The sequence below is a fragment of the Lutra lutra genome, chromosome X (genome assembly GCF_902655055.1).
Source record: "Lutra lutra chromosome X, mLutLut1.2, whole genome shotgun sequence".
Classification (NCBI taxonomy): domain Eukaryota; kingdom Metazoa; phylum Chordata; class Mammalia; order Carnivora; family Mustelidae; genus Lutra; species Lutra lutra.
The window spans coordinates 62,804,297-62,831,282 of NC_062296.1; the positions used below are offsets into that span (position 1 = coordinate 62,804,297).

At 39.3% G+C, this 26,986-nt stretch overlaps 1 protein-coding gene across 8 annotated transcripts in view; it reads left to right on the forward strand.

Annotated features, from left to right (window-relative positions):
- The window catches only part of CASK (calcium/calmodulin dependent serine protein kinase), a 353,809-nt gene that overhangs the window by 149,177 nt on the left and 177,646 nt on the right, over positions 1-26,986 (forward strand). For all 8 annotated transcript variants that reach the window (XM_047715149.1, XM_047715152.1, XM_047715153.1 and 5 more), the window contains exons 4-5: positions 21,443-21,520; positions 26,012-26,084. In XM_047715149.1, coding sequence (XP_047571105.1) covers positions 21,443-21,520; positions 26,012-26,084 — 151 coding nt within the window. The remainder of the gene's footprint in view (positions 1-21,442; positions 21,521-26,011; positions 26,085-26,986) is intronic.

The following is a 26,986-nucleotide window of genomic DNA, read 5'->3' on the forward strand; positions in this document are numbered from 1 at the left end:
CCCTATTTGCTATCTCTCCATATCTCTTTGTTCCCATTTGGTATCTCTAGGTGGTAGCTCATCTTCTTAGTGAAGGAGAGAGTGAGTGAAATGTTACAGGACAAGTGGAGAGGTCTCTACTGTTGTCCTAACTCTGCCCCCAACTTTATCCATTTAGTAATTTTGTTTCTTAATGCCTACTACCTGTGAGACCTAGCTAGAAGCACAGGACAGAGATGGATAGACATGGAAACAACTACAATGAGAAGGGAGCGAGAGAAGAAGGAAAGGAGAGGGCCTTCATAGAGGAGGAATACTGAGACTTGAAGGATGACAGGAGTTTGCCAAGTGGTAGTGGCAAGGGTGAGATCAGACGAAATATTAAAGATGTCAAGATACAGAAGCCTCAAGAACTTTAAAGAAAGAAAACAGAACGTAACCAGTCCTCATAAGAACTACAAAGACCACAGGAACCAAGGTCACTGCTCCCTTCATTCCTCAGGACTTTGCATCTATTTTACTCTGGAAAGAGCACCTTTCCCTGTTTATTCAAGGGCTTGCAGATATCCTCCAAATAGGCTCCCCAGTACCCAAATCTGCATGACTTTCAAGTCCAAGTTATTTCTTTCTGTTTCTCTTACTTCATTCCAGGCAGACAGACAGACAATGCAAATGAATGAGTGGGTGAATTTATCTGATTTTTCTCAGTCTCCCTCTTTTCTAGAACCCTGAGTAGCCTAAGTTGTTGACCTGACCCTCTATGGGTAACCTCCTTTTATTTGGTTGGGTTGTTTTTTTTTTTTTAAGATTTTATTTTTAAGTAATCTGTACACCCAGTGTGAGGCTCGAACTCACGACCCTGAGATCAAGAGTCATGTGCTCTACCAATTGAGCCAGCCAAGTGCCCTGGATAACCTCCTTTTGAATCAAGGATCTATTCCATGTCCCATCCAGGGGCAAATAAAAGCCCACTGCTGTTTCCATGCTTGGGCCGGGCTTCTAGGTGGGAGAGCTGAATAGAATATGTAAGGCAAACTGACCATTAGTGGGAAAGGAGGTAAGCATTACAAGCAGGGCAGAGAACACATGGAATGGCCAGAAATGCATATAGTTTATATTGTTGGGCACTATTAATAATGGTGGGCTCTTACTTTGGAGCAAGGTGCGGGATGAGAGAATGACCACAGATAAGTTCAAGCCTATAATAATAAAACCACCAGTGATGTGACTACAATGCTACAGTTTATAATTTTTGATTATTTCTCACTTCCTCTCAACAACCCACTTAGATTAGGTATCATGCCCATTTTATAGATGAGAAAACTGCAGCTTAGGAAGTGGTGACTTGTTCAAGGTCACAAAGCTGGTATGCTGCAGCCAGGATTCCATCCTAGGCTGGGTTTAACTCTAGTGCCCTCACTCTTACTTGTGCTGATACATCTAGGGCTGTTTTTTTTTTTTTTTTTAAGTTTGTTTGTACATTTATTTAAGTCATCTCTACACCCAACATGGGGCTTGAACTCACGACCCTGAGATGAAAAGTCACATGCTTTTCCACCTGAGCCAACCAGGCGCCCCACATCTAGGGCTTTTGATGCCTTGTTAAAGATTTTAATTCATCCATTTGCAAGTATTTATAGAATACGTACAATGTGCCAGACACGGTTCTAGGTGCTGAGGATTTAACAGTAAGTAATTCAAAGTCCATGCCTACATGAAACTTCTATTCTAGTGGAAGAGACACACTGACAAAGAAATATGCAATAACGATAGCAAGTAGTGATGAGAGGACTATGAATAACAAGGGCCAGGTCAGGGATAGAAAGTGATGAGGACAGGGTGTTCACAGGAGCCCTTTCTGAGGAGAGGTGATGTTTGACTGGACTTTAAATTTTATTTTGTAGGTGATGGAGACATGAAGTAATTTTACCAAGGCAATAACATAATCAGATTTGTGCATTAGAGAGAGAGAGACCCTTTAGACTTGGTATGAAAAATGTAGTAGAGGGTCCATAAATAATTCCAGGCAAGATGGGATTTGGAGTACAGCTTCCTCATTGTAATAAGGACGAAGGCCCCTGAGGGAAGGGAACTGGAGTCTGGCTCCCCGGTGAAATTCAGGGGTGGGACAGAGCCCATCAGCCTCAAACAGTGGCTGAGAAAAGCTGTAGCCATCATAGAAGGCTAGGTAGCTAACTAAAGTGGGACAGAAGGGAAAAAAACCCAAGGGACCCCCATTTAAGATTAATGTTCAAGTGAAAATTTCAAAGCACACGTGGAAAAACATCCTGAAACAAACTCAACAGATAGGAAATTGGGTCTAAAGGAAATGGAAATAATAGAAGAATCTGAAAGGGACTTCAAAGTCCTCAAAGAGATTAAAGGGAGGGGTAACATCCATAGAACAAGAGGATGTTTGTTCTATTTCGTAAATTTTATAAAATCTTGAAGAGAGCATGTGTGTGCACTGTGTCGTCTGTGCTGGGAATCAGTATGGCTAAGCTGAAAGACTGTATTGAGGAACCAGTATAGAACAAAGCACAGTTCGAGATGATAAGTATGAAAGAGAAGCTAAGACTCATGCAGGCCGCATGGAGAATATCCAGTATACATGAACAGGAATTCTGTAGAACATAGAAGGAATGATGAGAGGAGAGGCCTTACTCAGATTAACAGCCCTAAACTTCCACAAGGTGAAGAAAGACTATTCCCTTCAGATAGAAAGAAGGTTTGGGGAAGAAAATGACTAATCAACTTTTGGACCATCTGAGAGTGTGATGATTGTGGGACACCTGCCTGTAGGTGACCAGTACACAGCTGCCCGTAAGAGTAAAGCCCCCAGGAGAAGAAGCTGGGCTAGAGATGGAATTGAGGAGTCACTACCATTAGGACAAGGCCCACCTCAACACTTGGCACCTCAGTTTCAACCTACCAACTTGCGAGAGCAAAATGAAATGTGAAAGTACTCTCATAATCAAAAGTCTACAAAGTCTCGAGCATAATATTCATTGTCATAAATTCTATTTATCATCAAGCCCCAGGATTAGAAGTTAAGAGCTCAGGATTCTGGAGCCAGCTTGCTTAGGTTCAAATCCTGCCTCTGCTATTTTCTAACCATATGACCTTGGACAAGTTATATGACATTTGTCTTAAGCCTCAATTTCCTCATCTGCAAAGTAGTAGTACCTGTCTCCTTGTGTTGCTCTGAGGATTAAATAAGTTATTACATGTAAGGCACTTAAAATAGCACTTGGTGTATAGTTAAATGCTCAGTAAATCTTTGCTATTAGCTATTAACATCTCCGCATTTAACAGGAGCCTTCAGGTTCTTATCCCAGACGGGTGACTAATGTGAACATCCTGGTCTATGAGGATAATAAATTTAGATATCTGTGTCTTCCTGTAATACTGAAAGGTTCAGTCTAGTTAACTGCTGACTTTTATTTGTCCACATGCAGAGTTTTGTTGCTGTTTGCAAATTGGCCATGATGTTATTTGAACATTCAGGAACTCCCTATTTTTTTCTTGTCACGTTTGAAACTTAGAAATAATTCACACGCAGATGGAATCTTCTCGTGAGGGCACGGTAATGGTTCCATTTTTCTTGCTGAGTTGGAGCAATCCAGTCTTGGGAAGATACCCATTCTTATGCCTCTTTTCACTTATATCTATACATCTGTAGTTTTATAAGTACCAACATTAACATTTTCGTTAGCTCAGAACTTGCCTAGAAGTAAGAACTATACCAGCTAGTTTGATTTCAGAGTGCAAATGGCAGTAACATGAAAACAGAAAATCAGTAATTAACCGTGTGATTGTTTTAATCTGTGGTCTGGTTATTCAAGATGAGATCATTTTCCAAATTAGCCCCCCTTTCTTATCTCCAAGACCACACACATCAGAGTCTGGCACGATTATATGCAGTTCTTTAGATGTTCTGCGAGGCCGAAAGAGAGGACGAGTCAGAAGAATGGTGAAAGAATGACCCTGAATCTTTGAATTCCACAAAAGGCCGGAAGGAACATACTGTGAGCTTCCTGTCTCCATCTTTGGAAGGTGTGCTGCCTCCTCTAGGCTTGCAGCTTTCCTGTTCGGCGGACAGAGTCTGCACTGAGGACCCTGCCTCTGGAGGAAGACAAGGCTTTGAGGAGCAGGAGAGAGAACTGCATTTCTAGAGAGAGAGGCCAAAAGAAGAACTAGAAAGACTTCAGGAAGACTCATAGATACTCACCCACGGGAGAGTTACAGGAACTTATGCAGGACCGAGAGTAAAGTGATATGATGATGATGATTGATTTGGTGTTCAGTGGCACGCATACTGTCCCAGCTCTTGCTTGCAAAAAGAAGTTAGGACTAGATCAAAGTCTAAGAAACTTTTAAAAAGAGCAAAACGTGTTTCAACAAGCCAAACTAATATATCCAGCAGATAAAAAATTACATGTAAGGTATCTGCAGCAGTAACTTTTTTTTTTTAGAATTAATGAAGTTAAAGGATTTGTTGGAGGGGAGAGGGTATGGTAGAAAAGAGAGGTCAAGGACCTCTTGACCTTTGGACACTTTGCCCTATGCAGACATGACTGGGGCCACACAGTAACCAATGTCTTAGGTGAACTCTGTAGGCCTCGAGTTGACAACACAGTGGTAGCTTGAAAAGTTAGTTCCTACCTAGCACCGTGAAACCCTGTCTCCTGGTCAATTGAAAAGGAAGCACAGGAGGATTCCCTTCACGTGTAATTTGCAGTAATTAAAAAAGCCTCTTAAAGTGATAGCCTGTCATTATGCTTTCAACGATGCATGTATGTCCATGTTAGGGGAAGGGAGGAGTGTAACCACCTGCCTCAAAAAGAGGAACAGAGAACATGGAGTTAATACAGGGGGCCAAGAATCAAGAAGCTGAGATTCTGGGCCCAACTGCCATTAGTTACTGACCTAAAGCAAGTCTTTTCATTAAACTTTCAGTTCTAAAACCCCCTAATGTGACTCATCATGACTCTGTCTGGAGGCCCCCCCCCTCCTTTTTTTTCTCTCTTCTTTCAGAGCCTTAACTGGAAGAGAGTTATGTGTGTGTATGTCCGCACGTGAAGGAGATAACAAATGAATGAATGAATGAATGAATGACTATATATATGTTGGTGTTTGGGGAGGTAGGTGTTTAGCTGTGAAGATTAGTGAGAACACCGAGGGCTAACAGCAAAGTTCCTCCTTAGTAAACAGAACAGGGGTTGTTCCCAACTGTCTGCCTGCCTTTTCTGGGAATTTCAGAAAACCATACAGAGAGACATGTTAACATAAACAACTAATCCAGACATCTGCTGCTCCTCCTATCTTAAGAGCATTTGCCCTCTCTTGTAGGTGGAGTTTCTTCATCCACTAGGAGGCGCCATTGCCAAGCAACATTGAGTAGGGGTCAGGAGATCTTTGTTGGTCCTTTAAACCATTGGATAGGAGAAAAAGGTCTGGCAAAAAGAAAAGAGTGGTAAATTTAGGACCCTGGAAATGGTGACAAATCAACCTTTGATATCTAGACAGGCATTAAAACAGCACTGTTTCTAAAATTTGATGAACAGTATCCTAGACTGCATTTTAATTTTAGAAGTAGCAAATTTTTTCAAGCCAGTCTGTTTTTAAAGAATCAGAATTCTGTGGGATACCAAGAGACCTTAGAAATTACAAACCAAAGCCCTTCATTTTATTGAGGAGTCATTGTCAACCCAGAAAGGTTAAGTGGCATGATCGAGGTCCCCCGGACAGTTAAAGGTAGGCTTGCAAACAGAACCCATAAGTAGGGGACATTTCTCATTGTTTTTGGCTGTCCAGCATCTGAACCCTCTTCCAGTATTTGAAGAATCACCCATCTTAAGAGTCTTGATGGGGACAGAGCCCACCTTCTTCTGTAGAAGCTAATAATGCCAGATACTTGCTCTTCTTGGCATTTAAGATATGGGCATATAACATCAGTTTCATCAGTCAGACAACCACCCAGGATGTAATAGCTAGTGACAAAAAGAACAGGGACCATGTGGCACTCTCAGGTGACAGCAGGGATGATTACTGGGCCAGTCATAGCAGTGACAGTCGGGATGGCTTCCAACATCTGCCATTAATGGGGCCAGCAGTGCAAGCTCTTGCAGCTGGTGGAGATCAGCTGCCACGGTGCCTTCATCAGATCCGTTCAGGGCTTTGTGTCTGACTGCATAGCACAGTCTCGGTGTGACAGGCCTCCCTACCACTCTGGTCCCATTATTCAACTCCTGTGCTGCCTAAATCAGCCACAGTTGGTTTCTGTTTCTTGTAACTCAGAGCCTTAACCAACCCAGCATTAAGATACCCACATCAGTGGAGAAGTGACAGAACCTGACCCCACTGTCAGGGGAGTCTGTGGTCTCTGAAATCTCTGCTTAAACTGACAGCTCTTGTACCTTGGGATATCAGCCCCAGCAAAAGGAGGCTGTAAGGTGAGACATGGAGCTGGGAGTAGCAAAAAGCATACCAAGGGCCAGATACCCCAAAATGCCATGTTGTTCGTGGCGAGGAATTCTGAGGAACCCAAGAATTCCTACTAGAACCTAACCATCCAGGTCCTTAATGAATCTGTATTTGTCAGAGTCGAAAGTTAGAACATATTTAGCATTTAGTAAGTTTGTCCTGTAACTCTTGACTGTTTCGGTGTATGGAGCCATGGGCTCCCACTTGTACACCTGCCTCAGGCCCTGTGAGTGTTAGGGGTGAGGCTAGGCAGAGGGAGGCCACCTGTGACGTGAGGGCCGAAACAGCTTAGAAGCAGTACCCGCCTGGTCCCTAGCAAAGTCGCAAGGTGGCGGGATTGGTTGGATGTGCTGTGCCTTCCCTCTCAGTGACCTTTCCCTTCCTTGGCTCTGTCTCCTTGTGTCTCCTCACCTTAGCACGCTCATTCCCTCAGGGAGTGATGAGGAATCCCCTTCAGACCTTAGCTAATCTGGGAGTCTTCTTCTTAGGTGCTGCTCAACTTTCAGGGCCACAAAACTACCATAAGGCACACCCGCCAGGGGCTCCACCTAGAATGCTCCAGGCCAGGGAAACACCAGACATACCTCTCCCGCAGGACAGACTGCTCATGTGCAGGAAATATACCAGGGAAAAGGACGATTTGTATTTAAATAGTATTGAGAAAAACTAATTAGCAATTCAGAAGTCGATTTAGATTCGACCCCCTCTCCAAGAAAGAAAACCACAGACAGAACAGTTTATATAAACAAATCAAATCATAGGAAAGCTAGCAAAAAAATAAAATTATTTAACAGATCTTTGGAGAGCTTTTACAACTTCAAAGAACTGGGATTCACAAAGGATAAAATGAACATATTTAAAATTGAAAAAACCTGGAAAATTAATTCACTTTCATATTGACTTAAAAGGGTTCCATTCTACTAAACATTGATAAGAACTCACCATGATGAAAGGGACGATATTAAGCTTCATGTACAAATGGGCAAGGACAGAAATGGTCAGTTCTCACCAAAAGAAATACACTTGGTACATAGATGTATGGGATATGCTCAGTCATTTTAATGCCTTTCATAATATATCAACATTTGCTTTATTCAGCAATTCTTGTTACAGTGAACATCCCCTTTCCCCATTGAGAAAATGAAGGTTTCTATCTACTTATATAACACAGTATCTTCTCAGGGCCCTGGTCAAGTTCATACTGCAAGAAACTGATTGTATACAGTTTATAGTAGTGGTGAGAGGGGAAAGCTCGGCTGAGCTCAAATTATAGTCCCTTAAATATTCCCACAATCTACTCCAAACCCGCCTAACATGCTGACTCATTTCCTCGTGCTCCAGGCCTCACTGTTGTTCACTTGTCAGAAGAAATGGCTTGAGTGGCTCTGCCCTCTTAATTACCTTATAGTCCCCACCCTCTCACTCCCATTCTCCTTTTCTTCCTCCGAGTCATCTTTGGGACCCATCTCAGAGGCTGCTTGCTCCCTGTCTGTATCCCTCAAAGATCTACCCTTCCCTTCCTTTGAAACTCTAATATGCACTGTTGTGACTAACTCCTTCCCCAAAATGGAGTAGTTCAGAGTAAGGAAAGGGTAAAGAAAGGTCAAGTGTGCATGCCTCTTTCTTTCAGAAAAGAATTTACCACCAACAAATATTTGTAAATATTCATCAATATGTGGGATGTTAACGCTGACCACAAAAGACCTGTTGATACCCTCAAGTTGTTCATAGTACAACTGGGCAGACCACACAGGTGTCTATCCATGAAAGAAATAATAACCAATAGTATAGGTCTAAAGGACCATAGAGAGGCAGAGATTCTTGGGTCCCTAGGAGATCAGTGGAGGAAACCGTTGGGAGCTGGAACAGGCAGACATGTATGCTTGTGCAACGTTGGTGAAGGGTGTCTGTGTCACTGTAGGAGAGAGACAGGTGGAGAAGTAGAAAGAGGTCATCCTTAGCAGAGGCATAAAGAAAGCAAAGGGATCGGGAAAAGGTGGTGGTTACAGGACATTTGTGAAGACATCAAGATGGTATGACAAGCAAAGCCCCAAATCAGAAGAAAATAAAGGAGAACTAAAGTTTTTTTTCTAATCAATAGAGATTGATTTGTATATGCCAGGATTCAAACATTTATTGCCAAACTTATTAAGTATGGAGAATTCATTTAAACCATATTGATAGCACAGCATCGACACGTGTATCATCGGGAACAGTGGGGATGTGGGCTCTGCATTTTGAAGATGTCCCTAGGTGATTCTGGAGCATGGGGCCCTCATAACAGGCATGAAAATGGCCTCCCTTGTACTGTGACTTTACCTACTTAGCTGTAATCCCTTTTTTTTCCATTAAGTAACTCAGAGCCTTGAGCAGAAGTTTGAAGCTTCCCTCTTTGTAACCTGAACATTTTTGCAGGGACGATTCATGGATTCTAGTGCCAAACTACCTGAATTTGAATCCTGGCTCTGCCACTTACTAGCTGTATGGTTTCCTGGGCAAGTCACTTAAACTTTGCTGTTTCTCAGTTTTCTCATAAGTAAAGTAGGAGTAGTAATAACATCTATCTCAGACACTTCTCATAACCATTAAATGGATTCAGGCATGTAAAGCACTTAGAAAATGCCTGTCACATAGTAAGCACTCAGTAAATGCTAGCTTTATTTATTACAACAAAATAAGATTATTTCTGTTTTTGAACCATATGTAGAGGAAATCATACAGTTTGTGTTCTGCTTTGTCTGTTTCGATCACTCAGTATTTTATCTTTAGGATTCAGCCAAATTACTTTGTGTACCTGTAGTTAATTTCTTTTCATTGCTGTGTAGTATTCTGTTTTAGGAATATACCAATGCTTCCTACCACTAATGGACTTTTGGGTCGTTGACATTTGGTGCCCGTTGTGAACAGTGCTGCTGTGAACATCCAGGCGCATGATTCCTGGTCCACGTGACCACGTGAGCACACACTTATTTGAAGAGAGTATCCTTGCCCAAAACACTCTAGTCACCTTTTCATCGTAAATCAAGCATGCACATATGAATGGATCTGTTTCTAGGCTCTCTGTTATGTTCTGCTGTCCTGTGTGTCCTACTGTCCGTAGCACGGTCTTAATTACTAAGCCTTATATTATGAAATTCTGAAATCAAATAGAGCCAATCTTCCCACCTTACTGTTCTTCCAAAATATTTTGCATCTTCTTGTCCTTTTACAGTGCCATATACATTTTAGATTCTGCTTGACAGCTTCCACAAAACCTGCTAGGATTTTGATTGGAACTCCGTTGAATTCTTGCTTCAATTTGGGAAAGAGTGGCTGTTTACAGTATTCAGTCTTCTGGTCTATGAAAGGATAATTTTCTGCCCATTTATTTTAGCTGTTTAATTTCTCTTAATACATATCATATTTCTCTCCCATCAGGTCCTATACTATTAGATTTATTTCTACATTCTTTTTTTAAAAGATTTTATTTATTTATTTGACAGAGAGAGAAATCTCAAGTAGGCAGAGAAGCAGGCAGAGAAAGAGGGGGAAGCAGGCTCCCTGCTGAGCAGAGAGCCTGATGCGGGACTCGATCCCAGGACCCTGAGATCATGACCTGAGCCGAAGGCAGAGGCTTAACCTACTGAGCCACTCAGGAGCCCCTATTTCTACATTCTTAAAAAACATCTTTTTATTAGATTTATTTCTACATTCTTAAAAAAATTTTATCCCCAAATTTTAAATTTTTTCTTTTGATGTATGAGAATAATTTTGCTAAATTCTGATTAATTCTGATTTTACCTTAGATTACTGTGGATATTCTATAATTGCAATTTATGCCATCTGCAAATAATGACAGTTTGTTTCTTTTTTTTCAATTCTTAACAGATTTTCTTTATCTTGCCCTTACTGCACTGGCTAGGACCTCCAGAATAGTGGTAAATATAAGTTTTTGGAGTGGGCATTTTTTTTTTAAAGATTTTATTTATTTATTTGACAGACAGAGATCACAAGTAGGCAGAGAGGCAGGCAGAGAGAGAGAGGAAGGGAAGCAGGCTCCCCGCCGAGCAGAGAGCCCGATGCGGGGCTCGATCCCAGGACCCTGGGATCATGACCTGAGCCGAAGGCAGTGGCTTTAACCCACTGAGCCACCCAGGCGCCCGAGGAGTGGGCATTTTCATCTTGTTCTTGATCTAAGAGTTTCATAAAGTTTAAATACATAATCTTATTAAATTTTTGGCATTTATTGAAAGTATCCTAATTTTTTCTTCTTTAGTCAGTCTCAGTGCTTAGAATTATATTAATCAAATTCCCAATGTTAAAACAGTTTTGCATTCCTCTGATAAATCCAGCTTGGTCCTGATATAATTTTTATGTATTGCTGGGTTTGATTTGCTGATATTTTGTTTGGGTTATTTGCATCTATGTTCATTAATGAGATTGTCCTTTAATTTTGTCATGCTGTCCTTAATGGTTTTTGTATCTAGATTAAACTAGCTTCATAAAATGAATTGGAGACTGTTCCTGCTTCTTATTCATTTTATTTCTCCTCCATATGTTCAGTAGAACTGTCAGAAATGCCATCTAAGCCTACAGTTTTCTATGCCAGAAGGTTTTTAATTACTGATTCAATTCCCTTAATCAATAAAGAATTATTCAGGTTTCCTAATTATTTTTCTGTTCACTTTGATAAGTTTTATTTTTCCGGGAAATTTGTCAGTTTCATATGAATTTTCAAATCCGTGGCACAAAGTTTCAGTGTCATCTTTTTAACTCTGCAGGATTTGAAATATCTCCTTTTTCATTCTTAATATTGGTGGATATATGTGTCTTCTCTTTCTTTTTTTGAAATCAGTCTTGCCAAAGATTGATCATTTCATAGGGAGCAACTTTTAGCTTTTACTAATTCCTCTAATATGTTTGTTTTCCATTTCATTAATTTCTATTCTTATTTCCTCCTAATTTGAGTTTAATTTGATGATCTTTATATAGCTTATGCAGATAGCTTATGCAGATAGCTTATGCAGAGGCTGGGCTCATAAATTTTCAGGCTTCTTTCCTAATACATGCATTTACAGCAGTAAATTTCCCTCTGATCACTACTTTACCTACATTATTATGTTTATATTTGTTATTCAGCTTAAGGTATTTCCTTATTTTCTAATAATTTACCCTGAGATCTGTATAATAAAGGTATATTGTTCAACTTCCAATGTTGGGGACTTTCCAGTTCAGTTTCATTAATCTTTTCAAAGAACCTATTTTTTTGCTTTTTCCTTGCTTTATATTGTTTATTTTTTCTTTATTAATTTCTTTTTTTCTTCATTAATTTCTGCTCATTATTATTTCCTTCTACTGTCACTGGATTTACTTTACTGTTCTTTTAAAACAATTATCCTGATAAAATGTCACTTTAGCTTTCTTATTTTCTAATATTGTACATTAGTATTTGTAATATTTCTCTTATATTTCAGTAATTTAAAGTTTAAAAACATACTGTTTTAGCTGCATTCTTGAGGGATATTTTGCATTTTTTTAAAATTTAGAGCTGTTTTTAGTATGGCAAAAGTGGTAAGACCTGTTCTTTTTTTCTTTTAAGTAAAGGATAAAACAAAAAAATATTTGAATATGTACCCACTCTTACACCCTGTTGATTCCAGAAATTTCTCAGTGCATCTGCATGCATATATATATGCATACATATATATGTTTATACATCTTAATATATTGTGACCATCTTTCTACATCAATAAATACATTTCTACAGCATCATTTTAATTGTAGCATAATATCCTACCCTGTGGACTTACCACAATTTAACAATTCTCCTATTGTTAGACATTTATTCCCTATATGTTAGACATTTATTCAGATTGTTTCACACTTCTCTCTATTAAAGATAGCTATCATAAGCCCCTGGCATTAAAACTTGGCAAATATCCCTAATTATTTCCCTTGAAATGAAATTATTGGGTCAACGGACATGGCCATTTTTAAGGGTTTTGTCAAGCACCATAAAATTGCTGGGCAGAAAGGTTGTATTGATCTATTTTTCCATCAACAATGGACTACATGATTCAAGAAAAGTTTCTCCAATGCCAGGTCGTGTGTGTGTGTGTGTGTGTGTGTGTGTGTGTCCTACTGGAAGATTGGAACTGTGCCCCACCTCCTCATCCCTATTTCTATATTTGTGGGTCTAATGATGGCAGCATGCTAATCTTGAAACATAATGCCCCAATCCTGCACCATTTTTAGATGTACTTTTATCATTATTGTTAGAAATATTTTATAATTTTTAAATTGATTTCTCTTCTGATTCATAGGTTATTTAGCATGTACTTCTCAATTTCCAAGCAATCATTTGGGGGATTTCCTAGTTACTATGTTAATTTATTTCTTTTTTTTTTTTTAAAGATTTTATTTATTTATTTGACAGAGATCACAAGCAGGCAGAGAGGCAGGCAGAGAGAGAGGAGGAAGCAGGCTCCCTGCTGAGCAGAGAGCCCGATGTGGGGCTCGATCCCAGGACCCTGAGATCATGACCTGAGCCGAAGGCAGCGGCTTAACCCACTGAGCCACCCAGGCGCCCCTGTTAATTTATTTCTAACATAACTCATTGTGATTAGGGATCATACACTGAGTGCTTACAAGCCTTAAAATTTCATTGGCTCTCAAAAAGCACTTGTGTGCTATCTCAAGTTGTAAGCTGAACTAGAGATCGTGCATATGTAGCATCATTTTTACTTGAAAGAATGACTAACAAACAAACCATGGTTACTCAAACTTGGGTATGTAGCATACATTTAATCAAAAATGAAGTGAGCCTGCTGCTTCAAGGGAAACCACTCACAGTAGTGTCACCAATGATGAAATTCAAATTTTCAAGTGAAAATTATAATTTTGGAAAAGTTGTACCTGCTACCATGAACTTAACAGCTTCCCAGGACTTAATGCTTCTAATGTAATCAATGATGACGCAAATGAATTTGGCTTTTTTTTTAAATTTATTATTTATTTGACAGAGAGAGATCACAAGTAGACAGAGAGGCAGGCAGAGAGAGAGGGGGAAGCAGGCTCCCTGTCGAGCAGAGAGCCCGATGCGGGACTCAATCCCAGGACCCTGAGATTATGACCTGAGCCGAAGGCAGTGGCTTAACCCACTGAGCCACCCAGGCGCCCTGAATTTGGCTTTTTTATACCATGTAATGAAATGTGTCAATGTTTAGTAAGTCTGCATAACTCAGTGGACCAGTATTTTTCAGTTGACTAATGTGTGATGTTACAAAGTCATGCACCTGTAAAGGAAAGATCCATTCAAAGAACAAGACCGAACAATGGATTATAATGTGACACAGTACCAAAAAATTCATTGACATGGTTTCAGAATCCACGTTGCCATTTACCTTTAAGAAACTACCACTTTTGGGGGGTGCCTGGGTGGTTCAGTCCGTTAAACATCTGCCTTCAGCTCAGGTCATGATGCCAGGTCCCTGGGATCAAGCCCTGCATCAGGCTAAGCAGAAGCCTGCTTCTCCATCTACATATGCTTCTCCCTGCACTCCCCCCAGCCACCACTCATGGACATGTGTGCACATGCTTACTCACTCACTCTCTCTCAAATAAATATATCTTAAAAGAAAAAAAAAGAAACTACCACTTTTTGAGTCTTTTGCATAGTATCAAAGAAGAATATTCTAACATATCTGCAAGGGCTATTAAAATATACCCCCTTCTTCCAATTATATATCTGTGTGAGGCCAGATTTTCTTCCAATAACATTGTAACAGATTGAATATAGAAGCAGATACAAGAATCTAGTTGTCTTCTATTAAATCAGAAGTCAAAAACGATTTGCAAAATATCCAACGGTTCCTCTCTTCTCACTAAATTTGTTTTGTTTTATAATAGATATTTACTTTTCATGAAAAAATATTATTCTGTTAACATGTGATGGGTTTACTGTTATTTTAAAATAAATGGTTTTTTACATTTCTGGATTTTAATTTTAAATGTGGCAAATGTTAATAGACAAAACCTACACAAACACAATCCATTTGGGGTTCTCCATAATCTTTAAGTACAAAAGAGCCCTGACATCAAAAAGTTAGAGAACTTAGTGGTTGTCCTAGAAATTACAGTATGCCTCCTGACCTATATGTTATTGTTGTCAAGTATTTTTATTTAAGATCAGTCTCTCTCTCTCTCTCTGTCTCTCAGAATAGTTATTGTGTTATATGTCCTCTCTGTCCAGAGAGAATGAGAAAATAGTTGTTTTGTATAATCATTGTTCATTTAGATTCACTTACATAGTTACTACATTTTATGTTTTTCATGCCTCACTGCATCTCTGAGTTTTCATTGGCCTTCATTTTTCCTTCTACCTGAGGAATATTCTTTTGTATTTCCTTTAGGGATAGGTATGCTGCTGGCAAATTCTCTTGGTTTCTTTGCTTATCTGAAAGAATTTTTTCACCATTATTCCTTAGGGTTTTTTGGTGGTTTTTTTTTTTTTTTTTGTAAAAAGAGAATTTTATTAGGTTGACAGCTAATTTGATTTAAGATCCTTTTTGACTGTTGCCGTTGAGAACTCAGCCGTCAGTCTAATAGTCCGTTCTTCCTTTTCACTGCTTTTGAGCTTTTCTATTTTTCTCTGGTTTCCTGCAGTTTTCACAGATATGTGACTAACTATAAATTTCTTTACTGCTTGGTGTTTTTTGAGATCTTTTATCATTTCTGGCTTATTATCAGACATTATATTTTCCATATTGCTTCTGCTCCATCTTCTTTTCACTTTTTTAATGTATTTATCTGTTTATCTACCTATTAGTAATCTCTATACCCATTGTGGGGCTCGAACTCACAACCTCAAGATCAAGAGTCTCATGCACCACCAAGTAAGCCAGCCGGGCACCTGCCCTTCTTTTCACTTTTGAAACTTCAATAAAAATAGATGCTGACCTTCTCACTGTAATCCTTTCTTATCCTCACTTTCATATTCTCCATGTTTTGTCTCTCCATGCTTCAATCTGGCTGCATCTTCTGGTTCACTAATTTTTCTCTTCAACTAACCTAATCTGCTTAAGTTCTTAATTTTGCCATTAGATTGTTTCATTCAGAAATTCCTATTTGCTTTTTCAAATCTATGGTGTCACTTTTTTTTTTTTAATAATGTGTTGATCCTCACTGAAGTTTTTAAGTGGAGCTTTTCACTTCATGGTAGACACTGGGATTTTTCTATGCTACTAATAAGCCATACCAGAATGTATTCTGTACCTCGCTTTTAAAAAAATACACCTCTTTATCACCCCAGCCCAGAGTGTAGGGTGTTTTATCACGTCCTTAGCCTGTCTCACCTCTCAGATCACCCTAGCACAAAGGCAGCTGGATCCTGTCAGTCTGACATCTCACCCTCCCAGAGTCAGGACCCACCCTGTCAGTCTGCCTCCCCCCATTCTTCAGAGTTCCCCAAATATTCACCCTGCCCCTTTCGTGGCAGCCTCCTTTTTCTTGGCCCACTACCTACCCCAAGGGGGAGACACAGCTCTTGCTCACCTCTTTGAGCTCAGAACATTTCCCCATCCTCACTAGGTCGTTTTTCACTCACTATACTGTTAATTCTTAAAGATTTTTTTTTAAATTTTTTAAAATTTATCCAGTTCTGTAGTTGTTTTTGTCACCCTCAGAGGAAATGCTGGTCAGAGAAATTCAGATTTGGTCTGGCCTTTACAGTGTTCCTCAAAGAATAGTTTGCAGATGAGTTCCAACCTACCAACTGTTACCAGTCTATAATGAGGTAAGGACAGAAATTGAGAGTAAACATTTAGAAGGTGCTAGAGCGATTTGACATAGCTTTGAAATCATAGCATATGATCTAGTATTTTATAAAAGTACCAATTTATAAATACCTGAGGGGGAAATACTGGTCCTTCACCACAGTTAAGTTGAGAAGCATTTCCTCATAGAATCAAGTGTGAGTGTCCGTGCTACAAGCCCCTTTTTCTGCTTTTACAGAAAATACGTTGTAGAAGAGGGTTAATTAATTTGATTAAATTGAATTAAACTGACCACCCTGAGGCTAACAAGAGCAAATATTTATTTTGTCTGTACACAGCAGGACCAGTGGGGTGAGGGGGCAGCCTCACAGGAAAAAAGTGAAAACCACAAAGAGGGAGTTAGACCCAGACACTTATATACCGTTTTAACAAAGAATAATAAAGTATGAAGCGACTAGACAAGGGAAGAGGTGGGGAGTTTGGGTGTCTCAGGTTGGAGGTATCTGGTGGGAAGGGGACTAAGAAACGTGTAGTGAATAAGATTTGTTTAGTAAAATTTGTCATACAGATCAGAGTAGTTGTCTTCCTAGTACATGAAAGGGGAACACCTTTGCAAAGGGAAATTTCAACCCTATTTTTAGGCAGAATGGAGGACAGGAGAGAGTTCTTCCTGTTGCTCCTGTTCTTCCTGCTGTTTTTCGATTGCCTTCAGCTCAAAATCATCCTATGCCAAAGTGGCATATTTTGGGGTGGCATATTCTAATCCCTTCCACATACGACCACCCATACATTTTGCCTCTAGACCTGTGATCTGTTTTATTGGGCATATCTGTTTGGATATTTTTTAATTATATAAGTAAAACATGTTTTATTCTAAAATTTTGAAAATTCAGACAGATGAAAGGAAGGGAAAGCTAAGATCATTCATGATCCCACCACTTTTTACAAGTCAGAGTAAACCTCCTATAGTTTTTCTCTGTTTATAGGATAGAAGCATTCCCCCATACCCTTCTAAAGCAAGGTTTCTTCTCCCTCTTATTTTACTCCCTCGGAATGGAACCAAGCGAGGAAATTTAGAACACACTTTTTGAAGCTTGGCAGCCCTAGAAACACCTTAAGATGGGAAGCAAAGAGAAAAGCAATAAAAGAGACCTTACACTTGTTTTTAGAAGTATTATCAAATAAAGATTATCAAAGATTTGAGGCATCAAACTTTTTTTTTAAAGATTTTATTTATTTATTTGACAGAGATCACAAGTAGGCAGAGAGGCAGGCAGAGAGGGAGAGAGGAGGAAGCAGGCTCCCTGCCGAGCAGAGAGCCCGATGCGGGGCTCGATCCCAGGACCCCGAGATCATGACCTGAGCTGAAGGCAGAGGCTTTAAACCACTGAGCCACCCAGGCGCCCCGAGGCATCAAACTTTTTGTTCAAAGTTGTTATATGTAGATTATATTATGAATACATATATTTTAAATTTCAGTGATGAGTAAAATTTGTGTAAATAATATTTTTGGCTTCTCCATATCTCATAAAATTTAAAAATTAATGAATTGCCTCTTTTACTTTAATATCAGTGATACAAATAACTAATCAAACAGCTTTAATAGAAGATTACTTTCACAGTGATGACTGACTTTCAGACTAGCTCCTCAAAGAACGTGCCTGCATTTTTTAAAATTACATAGGTGATTTTGTTTGGTACCCCTGGTTATGGACTATGGTATTTAAAAAAGTACAGTGGCAAAATGATCCCATTTATAAGAGCAACTGAAAGTATCCTAGGGGAAAAATCCCAATAATCAATATTTGGAGCCAGTATGAAGAAAACCTTAAAATTTCAACTTAGAGACATGAAAGGAAGTATCCTGTTTGTAGATAAGAATATGAGAAAAATGTTAATTTCTACAAGTTTATAAATATAATACTGTCTCCACCAAAATATTAAAAATATTTAGCATTGACAAACTGATTTTAAAATTCAGCACGGAGAAAAAAATCCAGAAGAAAATATTGACAAAGAATAATAATGAAATGACTTATTTTTCCAAATATTAAAATATGCTATTATAGGAGTGCCTGACAGGTTCAGTCAGTAGAACATGTGACTCTTGATCTCAGGGTCATGTGTTCAAGCCCCATGTTGGGTATGGAGCTTACCTTTAAAAATTAAAATAAAAAACACAGTATTAAAAATGGTGTGGTTACTGGATACAAGAATAGATGGGTCAGTAGGAAAGAGTAGAAACCTGAAAATACGTGTGTTTGTACATGTGTAGAGACTATCATTTCAAAGAGCAGTATTTCAGAAATATCAAGGAAAGAAATGGGCTGATCCATGCTGGTAGTTACATTACAGGGCAGTAAATAATTCCCAGTTTTCTCTCACTGACTGGTTCCCTCTTTAAGCATTGGCCTCTCACCACTTGACTATCTTCTACCCCTAAGATTCCTTTTTTCCCCTCTTCTAGGTCCCTCCAAAAAAATCTTCCTCTAGCTTTCAGGAGAGCTCCCAGGCTCTTACTGCTTGGTGATGCAATCAGTTGAGCTCTCCTTTGCCTAACCCTTCTCTCATCTGAGCTGAACAGTGCTCGTCCTCACATTCCACAGTTAAAAAGGAGACCATCCAAACAAAAACTATAATTCCGTCATTGTCAGGGGTCTTTTAGTGCTCCTAGGTCAAACAACCAGCTTAAACCGCAGCCTGCTTTAAAAATAGTATTTTTTTTCCTCCTCCCAATACAAAGAATTGAAAAGTATTCACCGTCTAGCAATCAAGGAAATGCAAACTAAAGCAACTGTGACTTTTTCACCCTTCTATCTGATTGGCAAGATTCAAAAGGAATAGTCCTCCTAGTGGAGGTGAGGTGGAGAGGAAAGGATACTTTCACAATTAGTAGGAGCAGGTACATTGTGTTAACTTTTTGCCAGGAATGTGTCAGAAGTGTTATTGTATGTGCCCCTTGACCTATAGGACAAGTACAACTCTGCTTATAGGACTTCTACTCTAACAGGTGATCACGATTGTTCACAAGATGTGTGACCATGTTCATTCAGGGTTTATTTCTGATGGTGGAAAATGGTCACTACCCTACTTCAGAGTAGACTAGGCCATCACAAAGATCATTTTATGCATTGACATTGGAAAATGTTCATTTGCTGTGAATTAGAAACCAGGCAAGTGTTGTAAAGCTTTGTATAAATGTGAAAGTGTTTGCACTGACCTAAAACCACACCAAGTTTTAAATAATGTAGTCAAGGCACCTGGGTGGCTCAGTGGGTTAAGCCTCTGCCTTCAGCTCAGGTCATGATCCCAGGGTCCTGGGATCGAGCCCCGCACTGGGCTCTCTGCTTGGCAGGGAGCCTGCTTCCTCCTCTCTCTCTGCCTGCCTCTCTGCCTGCTTGTGATCTGTCTCTGTCAAATAAATAAAATCTTTTTAAAAAATAAATAATAAAAATTTTAAAATAAATAATATAGTCAATTACTCATGACGATTTACTGTGTGCTCAGTCTTCTGCTGGGTATCGGGTGGGAGTATTTTGAAGGTATAAAACATACTCGTTCTTTAGGGCTACCCTATTGTTGCACTGTTGAGCTTGCATATGTGCATTTGCTCCTTGCATACCTAGCAGGTGTAGCTGTAGACAATGGGAAGAGCACTGAATATAGATACAGATTTGAATCCTGTCCCTGTCACGTACTTGTTTACTTAGATTATTTGAGAATGAAAAGGATGCTGATGTCATGGGGTGACTGTGAGAATGGAGATATAACAAGGAGTGTTTCCCATGATACTTGGTGAATAATATTATTAGTGATTATTTGTTATTAATGCCTAATTAGTAATTATTAGTAATAGTAATGAATAGTTTCTCTACTTTCCCTTCTAGAAGTCTCTGTATCTTCAGTGTAATACCTGTAGCAGATCTATTGCAGTCTTAGCTCCTGAATAAGTGAACGGGTGAAATACTGCATTTGAAAACACTTCATAAGCCTGAAAGCATTATAAAGATATTGGTCCACTATTAATATTTGAATAATTTCATTAATAGATATGATCTGGCAAAGTCTCATATATATGTATTGAAAAATGCTAAGTGTATGTAAGTGCCAAATACAATGATATGGACATATAGGGTTGTTAGAGAATTTAAGCAAATGAAAGCCTTTATGTGGCTGGTAATCCACTGAGGGGGCTTTCTGGGAAGGGTGGGATTGGAATGGGACCTTGGATTGACGTAGGTTTTTAATATGAGGAGCAATACATGCAGAAGCATGTGAGAAAAAAGAAAACAGTATGTTCAGGGGATAGTAATAACATTAGCCTGCCTAGAGAGTGAGGTATCCTTAAAGAGCCATTAGATAGGATAGGTAGAAGAGGCAAGGTGTGGCCGACACAAGAGGCCTTACTGATCTGCTGAGAAATAAAGAAAGACCCACATTTAAGTTTGTGGCAAAATAGTACCATTCCGTCACCAACACATCAGTGTGTTAGAATATGTTGGTAGCAGTTGACTTTGGTAATGGAAGTGTAAGCAAAAATAAATTATGAATTAGCTACTTTTTTCCTTCTATGGTATACAGCCTGAGTTCCCATTTTGTGATGATAAGTATAGTGAAATATTTTAGAATCCTTGTGGATTCTTAAAATATTGCATGACATGACTAGGTACCGATAATTTTGGAACTTGACTCAAAAATGTGCCCACAACCCCCAGCATTGCCATTTTCTGAGACTTTTTGTTGCGATAACTTAAAGGAAACTTAGGGTGAATTTTTGACACCTTATGTTACTTGATGCTACCATTTTCTTATTCTTTATGTTTTTCCATGTAGATTTTCAGTGTTGAGATGGTTATAATATCCTTTATAATTTGTCTCTTTTTCATTGAAAATAAGGAGGTTGAAATAACTTGTTAGAATCATTAGCTGTGGGGCACTGGGTGGCTCAGTGGGTTAAGCATCTGCCTTTGGCTCCAGTCATGATCCCGGGGTCCTGGGATCGAGTCCCGGATCGGGCTCCCTGCTCGGCGGGGAGCCTGCTTCTCCCACTCCTACTCCCCCTGCTTGTGTTCCCTCTCTCTCTCTCTGTCAAATAAATAAATAAAATCTTAAAAAAAAAAGAATCATTAGCTGTAAGGCAACTAATAACTTCATTACAGCCTATTCATTTTCAGTGTTTTCTTCCTGGAATTTCCTCTGACATTCTTTTTCATATTTTTCCACAGTATGGATGGAGCAGATCTGTGTTTTGAAATCGTAAAACGAGCTGATGCTGGTTTTGTATACAGTGAAGCTGTTGCCAGGTACGTCATTCATATGGACTCCCCAGAGGTCGAGGTGGAAATAAAAGAAGGAAGTGACAAATCACATAAAGTGACCTGCTTTTTGAACTGATGATGACCTTATTGCCAATCTTTCCTACAAGGAGCATGTCTGTCTTAGTGCTTTAGTGGAACCAAAGTAGCAACTGGAAACTCAAAATATTGAACCATGCATTTATCTATTAATACAGGCTTACAGCTTAACATCGTACTGCTGTCTTTACCATTTCTGATGACCTTTGTTCAGAGAGGGATTTGATAGCTCAGCAACCATGAAGAATCAGATTTGGGGGTTTTTTGTGTGTTCGATCTTTATTTTGAGCGGATGTGCCTTATTAGTTCTTCACTTTGTCTTTTGGTGATAGCGAATTGTTATGTGGCCAATTAATCTGACGAAATGCCCAGAACAGAGGAAGGAATAGATATAAAAGCACAGTGCTCCCGCTAAATATATTTGCTTCAGGCCAGTGTGTGATCTCCCAAGCAAATGGTGCCCATTGTTCTAAGTCAAGTTGTTGTAAGGAACCAATGGCTCAAAATAAGGAGTAAAGTTGAAAAATCACAAGAGCCATGCACTAGGCCACTTGCCTATAGATTTAGAGCAATACAGCTTTCTGCTTTGGTGGCATTCAATCATATCATAAATACCCACTTCAGTGGGTTGCCTTTTTAATACATGGGTCTCCTCAGTTACCAACCATAATATGTTAAAGGATTCAAACCCACAACTCTAGTGGGTTTTTTTTAAATCCCATTTTTCTATTAGTTTTGAGTTTATATCATAATATAAAATTTTTATTATGTATTGTGCTTCGGAATTTAAAAGCATTCTTTAATACCAGAATAGTCAATGTGATCTTGAGTTTTCTTATGATACAGCGGTAAACCACTTTATTCAACTAAATGAAACTCTCAGACCCTTGGGCATTATTGTGCATATTTACTTCTTCAAGAATTTGAGACAGCCTGCCTTTTGAACTTTCCCACATTGATCTCTTTCAACAGCATCATCAGAGAGGGAAAACTAAAAATTCTGAACATTGAGTTTATAGAACAGTGAAGTTTGATGAAGGAAGAGGACTTTTTTCCTTTTGAACCGCAGTAATGCTTGGGTACCTGGTGGATGTGCTCGGAATTGATGTTCAACCACTACCATTTGTACTCTGTTCCCCACTCATCTCTATGGCTTTTCCTCAACTTCGAGCCTATCTATGCCACTGTCCTGGGCATCAGGATAGGGAGAATAGTCCTATGTAGAGATGATGCCATACAGTGACACAAAAGGAACTTTCCAGAATAGTCCAGTAAAGAGTGGCCTCGGGACCAGTCAGCGACACTGCAAAGAGAGAAATTTGGCACAATTTATTAAAGACCCTTCCTAAATAATGACAAAAGGCGGGGGGGGGCATCCTCAGAAAGCAGTATTAGGCATGTGCCCTTTTGCAGAAAATCAGTGACCATACAAGAAGTGCATGTAGAGCCTTCCTCGGGCTGGAGAGCGTTCAACTGGATGACTTCTAACCTGCCCGCCTCCTCTGATTCTGTGATTGATCATTGAGAAATTTAGTTTGCATCAGTATTCTAGTGAGACCAACTGCAAGAAGACTCTGAGGCACCAAGAAATCCAATTGATAATGTTTTTCTCCAACTGGCTGAGCTTCAAGAGAAGCAGCAAAGCATGGCATAAAAGGAAACTGCATATAGTCCTTACAGCCTAATTAGTGATTACCTCTGTTCTTTCAGGGGCGATGAGTTGTGGAAGGCACTAACATACAGAATCAGATTATCAAATCACACTCCTACAAATCAGAGCGATCTTCTTACCTAGTACCAAGCTTTACTAAATAATTACAGGGATACAGGCAATCTAAAGGCTCAGCTGAAACAAAAAAGTCTGGGTTTTCAAGGGCAGCTTCCCACATCAGAAATGCGCCTGTGGCCGAGTAGATGAGGTATCGACATGAGGTCTGTGGGATCCCACACACACAGGGGAGCCTTGCAGTCACAAGACGTCTCCATTGTATGCCTCAAGGAGTCGTATAGCTTCCATGACCTCCTCCAGGAAGCGAGCCATACCTCAAAGATCCCGGATTCTATTTACCACAGGTAATCCTTAGCCCCGGACATTCTCTTAAGAGCATTTCAGAGACAAGGTCTCTTCTCCCTTGCAAGAGTGTTCATCTCTTTACCTAGAGTCTCCTTCCCTCCTTTCTTCCACCACCCCGGAAATGCAGGCTTCCACAGGAAGTGAGTAGATTGCAGGCCTCAGTTCTTTCCTCCCACTGAGTTGTCCTCATTCCTGATCCTTACGGGAGATAGGGACAAACTTATATATTGCGAAGTTTCTCTGAAAGTATAGGCCACCGTGATGATTCATGAAAATGAAGCTTTCTAATTAAAGTTTAGTCAGCAATTCTAGGCAGTATGGGTGGATTTTTGCTTCTCTCTTTATTCTGCTTGCACACTATTCACGTGCACAGCCTCCCAGAGTCATGACTGGGAGGTTGGAGAAAGATCACTTTAAATCTGTAATATCTGGGGAGAAAAAAATTGTATCTTCCCCCAGCACACTCCGGAGATTCTGATATGTATATATATCTGGGTCAAATAATTGAGCACTCTGATAATTAGATGAAAAATGCTCATTCACTGAGGTGGTTTTTTTTTTCTTAATGAGGCTTTGAGATAGGACTTTTCTTCAGGCTAAAGACATATAAGTCGCTCTCTTAGTACTGTGTATCCAAAGTAGTCCATACTGTAGGTATAAGCTATGTCCAAATTACCTAATTTAAACGTACCCACTATTCTAATGTTCACATCTAGATGCACGAATAGGCTGTTCCTAAACCTTTGATTAAACTTAACAATAATAATAATATTGTAATAATAATGATTTCCCCTTTGTAGCACGGTTCAGAGTTTACAAAGCACTTTCACTTTTGTCTCTGCCATTTCAGGGGGCCACATAGCCTTCAAACCTTGATTTGAGCCAGGAAAGGGCCAAGTTAAGAACACCTAACTTAAACAGAAACTTAATTGTAGGCTTCGCAGGCCCAGGCAAAGAGTATATGACCACAGCCCCTTTTGTGTGCATCTGCAAAGTAAGAAAAATTGACCAGAGAACTAAGGACAGTATGAGCTAAGTTCTCTGCTTTAGAACCCAGGTGTGGGGAGACAATGATAAGTGTAGAAACAGAGTCTGGGGTTGGGTTTTTTCTCCTACCTTGCATTTAAAAAATGGAACCTTCTGATCGATTGTAGTTCATGAAGTAATGCACAAGTCAAGGAGAGGGACATTCAAGTGAGTTTTGATGGTAGTGTATACCTGAGAGGGAACTTGATGGAAATGCCTCTTAGTTGTATATCAGGAGTGGGGATTTTTTTTTTTTTTTGTCACAAGGATATATACAAGGGCATTTGCAAGTACTGGTAAATTATTTCGTTTTTATGTAAAGTGTGAAGAATAGAAAATCTGGAAAGACAAAAATTCAATAATACAATAAAATTGCATATCTTGCATTTCTATGTCATGCCTGTTTGGGAAGGAAAAGGGGAAAATGAAAAAGGAGGAGGATAATAGGAAAAAGAGAGAGATACAAAGGGAGTAAAATATAGAGGAAGAGAGGATAAGAAGACACTCAACAGGGAGAAATAGAATTAGAGGAAGAAGAACCTAGAATTAAGGGACAGAGGGAAGTCAAAGTAAGCTGTGAAGTAATACCGAATACACGTCCTTACTCTGGTCACACCCTGTTGCTATTTGACCCTGTTAGCACTTTTTAAGGACTGTTCTTTATAATGCTGACTTCTCCTGTGTTTTTCCCCTGGACCTTCCGGGGAGCCGCTGCAGACCCCCCGCTGGCCACCTGATGAGTCCGACTTCCTAGGATTTCAGCCCAGAACAACTCTGCTTTGTTAAGAGATGCCCCAGCTAAAACTCCTTTACGTTGCAAAAAGAGATTGTACACATAAAGAGGTTCTTTCCTCTTGTTTGTACTTAAAGCTAAATGGAAATAAGGCAGAGAGCCAGCCTCTGCTGGCAGATAAAAGGCTCCCATTCCTTTAGTCAGAATCCATGGTGCACCTCCGAGCACTGTTCACTTAATAGCAATCCACTGTAACTAAGTAGAATTAACCGAGTGTCAGAGACTCGCTCCCCCCACCCCGCCCCATGTTTTCAGCTTGAATTTTTCATTTGCCGAGCTATTTTACTTATGAACTGTGAAATTCTTTTGATTTGGTTATCTTAGAAAATACAGAACACAATATTTCTTCATGAAGCTTATAAACTCATGGGTCTGCCAACTTTTTCATTATTAAACCTCACATTTCACCAGACTTGTCTGCTCAAATGAGAAGTGTCCATGGGCAGTGAATATGAAGATGGGAGTTACAAACTAGGGACACTGTATATTAAGTTTTAAAAATAAAAAATTTTTATTACAGTTTGAGATTTCTTTTGTTTTTCTACAGTCATTACATGAGACAGATACTGGAAGCTCTACGCTATTGTCATGATAATAACATAATTCACAGGGATGTGAAGGTGAGTCATTTTTATCACTTTTTTTTTAAATTTCTTTTCAGCCTAACAGTATTCAATGTTTTTGCACCACACCCAGTGCTCCATGCAATCCGTACCCTCTCCAATACCCACCACCTGGTTCCCCCAACCTCCCACCCCCTGCCCCTTCAAAACCCTCAGGTTGTTTTTCAGAGTCCATAGTCTCTCATGGTTCACCTCCCCTTCCAATTTCCCTCAGCTCCCTTCTCCTCTCCATCTCCCCTTGTCCTCCATGCTATTTGTTATGCTCCACAAATAAGTGAAACCATATTTTATCACTAACTTTAATGTTTATGAAGAGAAACTGATAAAAGTGATAATGACCAGAAGTGTTTCTTTAATATTCTTATAGAGAGCACCTTAAGGTTAATTTTACTTCCAAATTAACATTTATTTAACTACTTTATTTTTTTAACTACTTCATATTTGAAGAGTCATATTCATTCTTAACAGGAACACTTTTATCATTTCAGTTTCCTTATTCTTATTAAAATGTACATGTATTCTGAAATTGTTATTCCTCTTTTGCCATTATGTGTTTAAGAGAGAAATGAAAAATCCAACAAATAGGAAGAACCAAATAATAATCCTATCCTAAGTTAATTGGGGGGAAATTGGTTTATATTGGTTATTTGGTTTATATAGTAAAAGTTAATTATATGCTTATATTTTCATAGTGTTGCATACATAATAGTCAGCATTTTTTGCACATAGTTCTTTAACATAGTCTGAAATCATAAATAAAAATGTAATTCAGTTTTGCACCCTTAGGAATATGCCTACTACCATTATTCAGTCTTTCTGCCTATTTCTTCCCAGTACCAAGTTCATGAGAACTGTCAGTGCCTGGCTCATAATGGTGTCAGGCAGAACAGCAGAACATG